Source organism: Phyllobates terribilis, unplaced genomic scaffold (genome assembly GCF_046119375.1).
Source record: "Phyllobates terribilis strain yellow unplaced genomic scaffold, ASM4611937v1 Scaffold_3__8_contigs__length_932513732, whole genome shotgun sequence".
NCBI lineage: Eukaryota > Metazoa > Chordata > Amphibia > Anura > Dendrobatidae > Phyllobates > Phyllobates terribilis.
Genome location: NW_027362763.1, coordinates 155,668,947 through 155,681,091, shown reverse-complemented (window position 1 = coordinate 155,681,091; position 12,145 = coordinate 155,668,947). Strand labels below are relative to the sequence as shown.

General features: G+C 46.3%; 2 protein-coding genes across 2 annotated transcripts in view; one reads left to right on the top strand and one right to left on the bottom strand.

Moving 5' to 3' along the window:
• Nucleotides 1-6,909, bottom strand: part of EIPR1 (EARP complex and GARP complex interacting protein 1) — a 285,709-nt gene extending 278,800 nt beyond the window's left edge. Inside the window, exon 1 of the mRNA XM_073674209.1 lies at nucleotides 6,747-6,909. Coding sequence (XP_073530310.1) covers nucleotides 6,747-6,788 — 42 coding nt within the window. The 5' untranslated portion in view covers nucleotides 6,789-6,909. The remainder of the gene's footprint in view (nucleotides 1-6,746) is intronic.
• A 48-nt stretch (nucleotides 6,910-6,957) lies between these two features.
• The window catches only part of TRAPPC12 (trafficking protein particle complex subunit 12), a 132,430-nt gene continuing 127,242 nt past the window's right edge, over nucleotides 6,958-12,145 (top strand). Inside the window, exons 1-2 of the mRNA XM_073674208.1 lie at nucleotides 6,958-7,105; nucleotides 9,464-10,668. Of these exons, the coding sequence (XP_073530309.1) occupies nucleotides 9,469-10,668 (1,200 nt within the window). The 5' untranslated portion in view covers nucleotides 6,958-7,105; nucleotides 9,464-9,468. The remainder of the gene's footprint in view (nucleotides 7,106-9,463; nucleotides 10,669-12,145) is intronic.

The window sequence follows — 12,145 nt, the reverse complement described above, 5'->3', positions numbered from 1 at the left end:
AGGATCAAGATCAGGACTAGGCAGAAGCAGGACAGGCTCAGAAACAGGTTACAGCGGGATGGGCAGATTCAAGTAGACAGGACGGATAGGATCAGATGACCCGGGAGCTCACTTCCAACTCTACCTTTCTAGGATTCTATGAGATTCAGGAAGCAAAAGGTACAGGGACCTTACAACTACGTAGCAGGATAGCACGTTGATACTAATGTTGCTAAAGCATCTCCCGATAGGGGAGGGTGTCTTAAGTATCAGGCGTCTCCTAGCTATTGGCTGGGGATGTTTTCAGAAGCATGAGCATTGTCCCTTTAAGCACACTCCCAGGAGACCTGCATGCTGTGCGCAGGTCATGGGAATAAACAGCCGCCGCGGGGACCGAAGCCGCGGGGGTGGGTAAGTGAACACGCCGGCGTCCCTGCTGAGAGGAGGGAGGGGACTCATGCAGGGGTGCCGGCGCTGTTCTAACATCCTGAAGACTACTGACAGGTAGCAGGCTTACTGAAAGCTGCAGACAAAAATGAGAAGTTCTGAAGACCACTGACAGGTACTATGCACAGCCAATTAAAAGAGTTACTAGCAAGTCTTAATACCAAGACCCAGGTGTGTGTCTTGGGAGGCCTTATATAGGCCTAGGAAATACAACACATGGGAGGACACCGGACTACCTTGAAAAGTCCGACGTGGAGCACAAGAAAGTTTAGCAGCCAGTAGTGATGAAAGCAAAACTCGGACCCGAGACAGGTGTGTGAGAGGCTGATCAAAAATAAGATGACAAGTGGGAGGGTGGGTGACCATCTAGGATGCCTAACTAACAAATTAAAGCTGCACTCTGAAACGCTATGATATGTACACATTGAATATGTGAAATTGGAAATGCATTACTGCTGTAGAAAATAAGTTAAAAAAATGAAGGAACTTAGCGCTTAAATTGGCCAATTCATGCGAGCTCAACAGTCAGTGACAAGGAGCACCCTTTTGTTGGGACCCTAAGTCTAATATGATGACTTTTCCGGGCTAAAAGCCTACAATTATATGGGCAGGTAGGATCAAGCCTCTAGAAAATAATCATAACAGTTGTCCAAGAGCCAAGGACCACCTGTGGAGAGCTACAGAAAGACCTGAAATCAGCAGGTACAATTGTTTTAAAGTAAACTGTAAGTAATGCAACCTCCATGGCCTGTATGCACGCTCACTACGCAAGACTCCATTGCTGAACAAAAAACAAGTTCAAGTGCGTTTAAAGTTTGCACAACAACATTTATACATACCACACCTGTGAAATACTGGAGAATATAGTCTGGTCAGATGAGACCAAAACTCTTTGGATGCCATAATACATGTCATGTTTGAAGCCCAAAAGGCACTGTATATCACCCCCAAAAAAACAGACCAACAGTGATGTTTGGAGGTGGGAACATCATGGTGTGGGGATGTTTTTCAGCATACGGCACTGGTAAACTTCATATAATTGAAGGAAGGATAAATTGACAAATGTACAGAGACATTCTTGATAAAAATCTGCTGCCATCTACCTGGATGATGAAGATGAAACGAGGATGGACATTTCAGCAAGACAATGATCTCAAACACAGCCAAGGAACCTCTCAATTGTTTTCAGAGAAAGAAAATAAAGCAGCTTGAATGGCCGAGCCAATCACCAGACCTGAATCCAATAGAAAATGTATGAAGGGAACTAAAGCTCAGAGTTCATAGAAGGAGCCCACGAGACCTTCAGGATTTGAACAGTGTTTGTGTGGAAGAATGGGCCAAAGTCACACCTGAGCAATGCATGCGACTAGTTTCTCCATACTAGAGGCGTCTTGAAGCTTCATCACCAACAAAGGCTTTTGTACAAAGTATTGAAAAAAATTCCATTAAGCGTGTTCAATACTTTTTCCGTGTGTCATTTCTCATTATTACACATAATTTATGGAATCTATGGTTTGATTTCTTTGCCTGTGTGGATTGGATGGGTTGTTTCCGACGTCTAGTGACAATGTAATGTCAATAGCATCTTTAGAAATATATTTACATAGAAAATTGATGACGTGTTCAATACTTATTTCTCCGGCTCCATGTTTCTGTGACAGAATGTGCATGTAAATTGGAACCAGAGACCTGCAAGGGACAGGATAGCATCAGAACTGCAGAGGTGAGGCGAGTACCACTCCTTTTATTATTATTTTTTAACCACAATGAGCATTTAAAAACAAACATTTTACTCCCCAGAAAAACCCTTTAACCCCATTAAGACCTTGGACGAATAGGTACGTCTAAGGTCGTCGACCACCCTTTGGATCAGGCTCTAGCACTGAGCCCGCATGACAGCTGATCAGATCCGCTGTCATGTGTCTTTAACAGCCGCGGATGGAATCGCGATAGACCCGCGGCTGTTAACATGTTAAATGCCGCTGTCAATCTCTGGCAGCAGCATTTAACTCGAGCATGCCCGGAAGTGTGTTATAAGACCTGCCCATCGGCGCCCCACGTGATTGCGGGTCGCCAATGGGTTGGCATGAAAGCCGGGGGTCTGCAGAAGACCTCCGTGCTTGTAAACGCAGTTCTCCCATGAACTGTGGCCGTTCATAGGAGATGACATTTCTGCTACAAGTAGCAGGCTGAAACCCTGCTATGTGTAGCACACGCGATCAGATGATCGCAGCCTCAAGTCTCCTTAGAGTACTATTGAAGAAGATAAAAAAAAAAAAGTTAAAACACAAAAAAGCTTTAAAAAATATAAAACAATAAAGAAAAGAAAAAATACACATATTTGGCATCGCTACGTTCTGAACTGTACAATCTATCAAAATATAAAGTAAATTATTCCATATGGTAAATGGATAATGTGAAAAAAATAAAATAAAAAAAGCCAGAGTGATGTGTTTTGTCGCCACAATATTGCAATGAAATGCAATAACGGGCGATCAAAACATTGTATCTACCCCAAAATGGTATTAATAAAAATTTAAAACTCGGTGGGCAAAAAATAAGCCCTCACCCGGCCCCAGATGCCAAGAAATGGAGACGCTGCGGGTTACGGAAAATGGCGATATTTTTATTTATTTATTTTTTCTTTTTTACAAACTACAGACCTCGGGGATGGGATTGAGAGTAAAGTGTCAGTTTTTGCTGATGACACCAAACTATGTAGGACATTAAAAACTGATCTTGACATTACGATATTACAGAATGATCTGGATAAGATGACTGAATGGGCAAACACTTGGCAAATGAGATTTAATGTAGATAAATGTAGAGTAATGCACCTAGAACGGAGTAATCCTATTGCTGCATATACATTAAATGGGAGTATACTCAGGACTACAGAACAGGAGAAGGACTTGGGTGTTCTGGTTACAAGTAAGCTGAGCAGCAGTACTCAAGGTCAAGCAGCAGCCGCAAAAGCAAACTAGATTTTAGGAAGTATAAAAAGAGATAAAATCTCGTGATCCCAAAGTATTATTACCCCTTTATAAATCACTGGAGAGGCCACATCTTTGAATTGTTCAAAAACACTGGAAGAATTGCCATGCTGCAGATTGTAAACTGCTTCAAATGTGCAAGGAAATAATGAGTATAACGGGCCCCACATAGCCCTCCATGCAGCATAACGGGCCCCACATAGCCCTCCATACAATATAACGGGCCCCACATAGCCCTCCATACAGTATAACGGGCCCCACATAGCCCTCCATACAGTATAACGGGCCCCACATAGCCCTCCATACAGTATAACGGGCCCCACATAGCCCTCCATACAGTATAACGGGCCCCACATAGCCCTCCATACAGTATAACGGGCCCCACATAGCCCTCCATACAGTATAACGGGCCCCACATAGCCCTCCATACAGTATAACGGGCCCCACATAGCCCTCCATACAGTATAACGGGCCCCACATAGCCCTCCATACAGTATAACGGGCCCCACATAGTCCTCTTATAGTATTATGGGCCCCACATACTCCTCCATACAGAATAATGGCCCCACATAGGGTGGTGGTTCTGGTGTCATGGGCAAAATATTATCAACCTGAAGGCCAGATTTGGCCCACGGGACGGAGTTTGACATGTATGCTCTAGATCAAAGTTAACCTAATGTGTGTAGGGGCTTCCTCTCCCAAAACATTATATTGGGGGTCCTAAGAAACGGACAGGTGATATTCAGTGGCCCAATCCTTCTGTTTGGCCTAGAGATGAACTGCTGATTCTGGCAATGGTTCTCTCAAAGGTAACACAGGAGCGCTCAGTCGAGCGTCCCTACGTATGGGTGGGGGGGGGGGGTCGGGGAGAGTCTGGAGAGATAGCTTTGGCTTAATGATCCTTCTGCCAATAGTGATCTAATGTGTAAGACCAGCAGAATGGTCAATATCGGTCATTGAAGTTATTTATACAAATCTTCATGGAAGAAAGTTTTATTTTTATCCAGTTCAAGACCAGGCCATGTACTGCGTTCCCCACCAGACACCTTTTCGGGGGGTTTTGTACATGTGGTTTAAAGAGCTTTAAAATGTTTTCTCTTTTGGATATTCAAGTAATTTTTTGCGTCTTTTCTTAAGAAATTAATTTTTATGTTACTGTGTCTTTTTTTTTTTTTTTTTTTTTATTGATATTGATGGAAAATTAAAAAGGAAATGAATATTTTTTCCCCATTTTTTATGATCACAAAGAATTATCAACATACATTTCAAAATTTGTTCTCCATTCTGCAACAAATATTTGTATATATTGGACACGTTATTTATGGGAGCGGGGCTAGTAACAGCAATTTTGATTGACAGTGGTATTTTTTTTTTTTTTCACGTTATTATATATTCTTAATTTATTTCACATGTTGTGAACTCCATAAGGTCATAAAATACCTTTTGGGGGGGCATTTAAATATTTACATCTCATTTCCCTTGTAACTCGGACTATTCCAAGTGGAAATACATCCTCCTGGATGCACAGCAGACCTAACTGGGTCTCATATGAGACACCAGCTCCTGCTCCATAATTATACACGTGACTGCAATGTATGGAGGAGGAAGCGCCATCAGCCTCACAAAGTGACTGTAGACTAATTGATTTGGACCGGGAACCCCTTTAAACTTCCAAGATAATATATTCTCCGGCCAAAAAAAAACCACAACAGTCAGCTCAAAACTAAAACTCCTTCAAAATATTTTTGGATTAAAAAGAAACAAAGCTGATCATTAATCGGCCTGTAAAGAAGTTGAGTTTGCAGTTTTGCGATCCTAGCACCCTGTGTGGCATCCCATAACCCTCAACAGCAGCATCTGGTGTCACAATGTGAGATCTTATAGGATATGGAGAAATCTCATGGATTTGACTAAAGGAGCACCATCTACATCATTAACACAGCAGTCGTAGATCAGTAACTGACAGCACACACTGTCATGGCGGACTGCCGGAAGCCGCTAAGCCAGAAGCTCAGACACGGACTCCTAATGAAGAATTGAGTCCTGTAAGAGCTGCTAATCGTGAGCACTAATATATATATATATATATATATATATATATATATATATATATAGGTTATGTTTTTTTTTTGTTTTTTTACCAAATATATTTAGGCCAAATGTCCATATTTCGGATCGACAAGCCATTCATTACAATTGCAAGTTTGGGCAAACAAAGGTGCCCAGAGTCATCCAAGCAATTTCACCAGAATTCTGACATAAATCACTTTGAAAAGTAGCTATACTCGTAGTTGCACAAACATTTTGTGACTTTTGGCCGAGCGGGGGCGCAGCAGGGAGAGTGACGTACCAGCTCATCTAATTCCTGACAAGTCATGGCGTTCCTTACTCCAGTCAGGGAGTGAAGATTTGTGGCGAGGTGCATACCTCTTGATGAATCAGTATTGTCTGACCCCTACTCGCCCCCTCAACACTGGCATCAATCTGTGCCAGGGTGCTGACATCCAAGTTGTGAGCTCCGTTTCTCTCCCGAGTTATGGCTGCTGCTCGCCTGTGCTATGTGCATTTCTGTAAGCAGAATTCGTTGTGCAGCCGCTCTGTGCCGCTTCTGCAGCTCCACTTCCAGTGATCGGAGCCTGGATGGAGGGATCTCCAGCTCAGCCATGGAAGGCCGAGAAGGGAAAAACTAATTAAAAGGAAAAATTCTCATACGTTGCATAAATCATTTTTTAGCCCAAAAATACCTGCATTCAAGTTAACAAAAACTATGTCTGAACAGGTCCATATCCTGTAACCCAAAATAATAGCGATCCCTCCCACAGTGCACCAACAACATGTAACGGCTGGCTCCCCATTTCATGCAGAAAAGGGCTGTAAATTATATTATTAGCCTGCTTATCACTGACAGATCTTCATTTATAGAATGTTATATATTCTGCCACTACATGAAAAATTCTGCCAGCTTCAGAGCTGAAATCTCCCAGCATTCCTTGCTCATCCAGCTCATCCTCAGCTCTGGTAAGTAACTTGCATTCTGGGAAATAAAGTCCCTACATAAGCGGTGGCACATCACATCCCATAATACTAGGTGGACACCTGGGTGGTGTACGGTTTCCAATGGCTACAAGAAAAATTATGATTGATGTGACAACAGGTAGAGGTGTGCGTGTGCATGTATGTATGTATGTGTGTGTATATATATATATATATATATATATATATATATACACACACACATATCATAGAGCTGTGTACACTATTGTGGGTAAAGCCATGCCAACACATGCATAATGTATATACATATATAAAAAATGGAGTCCAACACACCTGAAACTCCAGCCCGTAAATAACAGGAGCATCGTCCTCCATTTCGGTTCCACCTGTCAACTAAACCCTTCAGCCTTGCATTCAATTCAATGAGGTATTTCGATTCACTGCGGCTTCCGTACCAACTCCTCTTCCTGTTTTCTACTGTTTTGTCTAAATAAAGTTGATTGAATTTGTATTTGCCTGTACTACGCTTGCGCACTGTAACCCACGCATGCGTACATGCCTCTGGCGAGGACAGACGCATGCGCGTTGATCTTACAGGGTTTGGCACAAGCAGGATTTCTTTACGCCTGCGTAGTGATTACCGGTATCATTTGAGTGTATCAGAGGTGGGCGAGACCGGTGTGGGGAGTCAGGTGAGTGCGATACCAGAGCTCTTACCGGGAGTCATCTGTCACTTCGGTACTACGGGTGTGTGTGTGTGTGTGTGTGGGTGGGTGGGTGTGTGTGTGTGTCAGTCAGGGGATGTACGTCTGGAGTCCTGTACGTGAGGTTTCAGGTTGGAAAGCTTATGAAGTGATGCTTTGTGTATAGTTGTTACTCATTGTTAGGATCTCTGCTTGTTGTCAGTGAATGAAGATATTTAGTTTATAACTAGAAGGTGAAATCCTGTTGTGTTTCCTTCTTTGATTGCTGTCACTGAGTGTAATGTGCCAGCGCTGCATTCATAGGGCCCGGGACCCCGGTAATGGTGCTGTGTCCGGCAGAGAATGACTGGGGCGGAGATGAGCGGCCCCCTCTCCATACAGCGGAGCGTTACAGCTACGGAGATACGCGGCCCCCTCTCTCCATACAGTTGGGTGTTACAGCTACGGAGATAAGCGGCCCCTTCTCTGCATACGGCGGGGCGTTACAGCTGCGGAGATTAGCGGCCCCCTCTCTCCATACAGGGGGGCGTTACAGCTGCGGAGATTAGCGGCCCCCTCTCTCCATACAGGGGGGCATTACAGCTGCGGAGATTAGCGGCCCGCTCTTTCCATACAGGGGGTCGTTACAGCTGCGGAGATTAGCGGCCCGCTCTTTCCATACAGGGGGGCGTTACAGCTGCGGAGATTAGCGGCCCCCTCTTTCCATACAGGGGGGCGTTACAGCTGCGGAGATTAGCGGCCCCCTCTTTCCATACAGGGGGGCGTTACAGCTGCGGAGATTAGCGGCCCCCTCTCTCCATACAGCGGGGCGTTACAGCTGCGGAGATTAGCGGCCCCCTCTCTCCATACAGGGGGGCGTTACAGCTGCGGAGATTAGCGGCCCCCTCTCTCCATACAGGGGGGCGTTACAGCTGCGGAGATTAGCGGCCCCCTCTCTCCATACAGGGGGGCGTTACAGCTGCGGAGATTAGCGGCCCGCTCTTTCCATACAGGGGGGCGTTACAGCTGCGGAGATTAGCGGCCCGCTCTTTCCATACAGGGGGGGCGTTACAGCTGTGGAGATTAGCGGCCCCCTCTTTCCATACAGGGGGGCGTTACAGCTGCGGAGATTAGCGGCCCCCTCTTTCCATTCAGAGGGGCGTTACAGCTGCGGAGATTAGCGGCCCCCTCTCTCCATACAGCGGGGCGTTACAGCTGCGGAGATTAGCGGCCCCCTCTCTCCATACAGCGGGGCGTTACAGCTGCGGAGATTAGCGGCCCCCTCTTTCCATACAGGGGGGCGTTACAGCTGCGGAGATTAGCGGCCCCCTCTCTCCATACAGCGGGGCGTTACAGCTGCGGAGATTAGCGGCCCCCTCTCTCCATACAGCGGGGCGTTACAGCTGCGGAGATTAGCGGCCCCCTCTCTCCATACAGCGGGGCGTTACAGCTGCGGAGATTAGCGGCCCCCTCTCTCCATACAGGGGGGCGTTACAGCTGCGGAGATTAGCGGCCCGCTCTTTCCATACAGGGGGGGCGTTACAGCTGCGGAGATTAGCGGCCCCCTCTCTCCATACAGCGGGGCGTTAACAGCTGCTTAGATTAGCGGCCCCCTCTCTCCATACAGCGGGGCGTTACAGCTGCGGAGATTAGCGGCCCCCTCTCTCCATACAGCGGGGCGTTACAGCTGCGGAGATTAGCGGCCCCCTCTCTTCATACAGCTGGGCGTTACAGTTGCAGAAAATGAGAGCAGGGGAAATACAGCTGTGCACACAGGTGGCTCCTACAATTTTCTCACTTGCGACCATCTTTGAGAGCTGAATGTGGTTCTCATGGTAAAAAAGGTTGGGGGCCCCGCTGTAGACAATTCTCATACACATCAGAACCCCCAGCATCAATGCGCAGGAAACGGCTGTAAAGGAGATGCAACCCTATAAGGGGTGGTCTGCAAGAACAGAGCTGGTTTGGATGGAGCGGTGGTCGAGCATGCGTTTCACCTGCCCATTCATAGTTTTCAGCTCCGCTTTTTCTTCCTGTGCTGTAGACTATCAGCAGAGTCCCAGCAATTGATGTAGCCTTTGTCACCTCTCCAGTGGCTGGAGTGCCCCTAACACTTTTATTCTAATGATTATGAGACTTTTTGTAGTCAGATCTTCACTAATCATAAAGTCCTAGTTTTTCCCATGGTTGCGTCATCATTTTCTATGGTGAAAAAAAATCTTCTTTCTCCCGACATGATATAATTGTCACCCCGCCACTTATTGCGAGGGTCCTGCTTCCTCTTTGTTAGACATTAGCACCCTTTCTGGAAAGTCCAGACGTTTCATACATATAAGTCACAGGTTGTACCTTTTTTCTTTTGTACAGGAGAAATGGAGATCCCCGATACCAGTCCTGAAAATGAGCCGAGTTTACCCACTAATTCAGCCGGGTCAGTCTCCCCTACCATCGCGGGACTCCCACAAATGAATCCCCGTGAAGAGCAGGAGGAGATTCTTCTCCAGGATGAAACCATCGATCTCGATGCGGACAACTTTGAATCTGAGGAAAATGTCACCCTCTCCGAAGACTCGGGCAACCTGCTGGAAAAAATAAACGACCAAATGATGGAAAGTGTCATCATCTCCGACTCTCCCAACATCAGTGAAGACGATGCCGGGGATGTCGGCTGCCTACAAGACATTGTGGATGAAGTCGAGAGCAGCCGAGCGCTGGGACTCCATGCATTGACAGACAAGGAGTATAATGGACACGCAGATGGCAGTCCGCAGCTGGCCGTCAGTCCCGAAGCTTCTGGCGCAGAGATAGTGACTCTGACCAATGACTTTATCCAGCAGCAGAATTTTCCAGAGGTAGAAAAAGAAAATCTAGATGTAAAGATGCAAGGAGAGCACAAAGAAGAACTGGTTCCCCCAGCAAGTAAATTGTCTCCAGCAGAAGAGACCATCCCGGTGTGCACCATCTTCAGCCAGTCTAATTCTCAGCAGTCCTTTTTAATCCATGACGGCTTTGAGTCTCAGATGGTGAAGTCACCCAGTTTTGGACTCGAGATGAGACATCCTATAAAGGCTCAGACACAAGTCGTCCAGCCGAGTCCGAGCCTGAGCAACTTCTTCTCTGATAATGTCAATAACAATTCTTCCGCCGTGGACTTTTTCGATTCCTTTACCACATCTTCTACCTTCATCTCTGTCAGTAACCCAAACGCAGCACCCGGTGGCCCTGAGCGGAGCCCGGCACCAGTAACTCCAGACACCAGCACCTCCCAGGACCCAGCCGCTGTTGGCTTTTTTGTGGGAAACAAGTCCCTGGATTCAACAGGGTCATCAAAGGCAGTGGAAGTTCCCCAGTCCCCAAAGCCATTTTCGCAGATTCATAGTGTGTTTGCTGGAAGCGATGACCCTTTTGCCACAGCTCTTAACATGAGCGAGATGGACAGGAGAAATGATGCGTGGCTGCCCTCCGAGGACACCAGGAACATACTCATCTCTGTGGCCACTCAACAGTTCAACCCTGTGTTCATTGACAAGGAGAAGCTGACAATGCCGGGCTTGAAGTTTGACAACATTCAGGTAAGTGGACCAGTACTATCAGCAGTATTGTAACTCTCCACCGGCTCACATTTAAAGGTGTTGTCCAGTTTTGGCAAAAAATAATCTGTCCTTTACTCACCCTCCCTGAGTCCAACACTGAATCTCCACTGCTGCTTTGGGTTCTGTGTCCATGTAGTGGATACATTTATTTTTTAGCATGATCCTGTCCGTAGTGTAGTCTAGTGTTGTATGTTATTCCGTACATTATTTCTTGGAGATCTGCTGGCATAATCGTCCCGAGAGAACCAAATGGACGCTCTTTTGGGCTAATGTAGAGATTTAGTATGTATGTCGGCAGCTTTCCTGGCATACTTGTGAAATATAGAAAAAACATGAGATGTAAGTGCAGTGCCCAAGAGATTTAAAGGGCTTTTCAACTATTGTCTAATTAAACGACTTAGTAGCGCTTTGATTTTTTTCTTTCACTTGCTGTGATCTGTCAAGGTACCCCTAGGATTGTTCAAAGCCTATAACACCTTATGGGGGTTGTCCAAGCTTGGGGTCACTCAGTGTAACTGCAGACTTGTGAATCCTCACAGTGCACAGTGTCCGGATTCTCCGGGAGCGGGCGGGCGGGCACGTGACCGTAACCATGCTATTTGCATACACGTGATCGCATGCCGACTATACGTGCTTGGCCTGCCTCAATACAAGTGAATTGAGTTTGTTTTTTATACATCCACGTGGAAGAGATTAAGGAATAGTTACCTGCACTGTACACTGGAACGGCAGCTACCAAGTGAAGGAATCTTTGTGTTACCCAAAATGATGTTTAGTGTTGTGCCTAACTGCCCAACGCTTTTTTTGATCAAAAAAGAATTAACAAAGTCTCCTATGTTATTTACATGTACTGTTACTATTTTCTTATTTACCTGCTGTAGGGTATATGCTCATTTGTTTTGTTTTTGTTGACCACAATGTGAACCAGCTGTTACACTTTGCACATACACCAGCTTATAGTCTGGCTCAGTTTTTTGGTTTTGCTAGAATGCTTGTTTAGTCTAATCTAGATGTAGCAGAGCTAATGCTTCTGGGCTGTGTATAACCCGCCCACAACCCTAATTGGCCGCTTCCTGTGTATAACCCACCCACAACCCTAATTGGCCGCTTCCTGTGTATAACCCACCCACAACCCTAATTGGCGGCTTCCTGTGTATAACCCCGCCCACACCCCTGACTGGCGGCTTCTTGTGTATAACCCGCCCACACCCCTGATCGGCAGCTTCCTGTGTATAACCCGCCCATACCCCTGACTGGCGGCTTCTTGTGTATAACCCGCCCACACCCCTGACTGGCGGCTTCCTGTGTGTAACCCGCCCACACCCCTGACTGGCGGCTTCCTGTGTACTCTGTACATTATCAGCAAGCTGACAATCAGTGGTGGGGGCGGAGCTATACAGATGAGCCTGACTTGCCTGCATGAGACATGTAGTCGGGTAGTAATCTCCTGCTGATA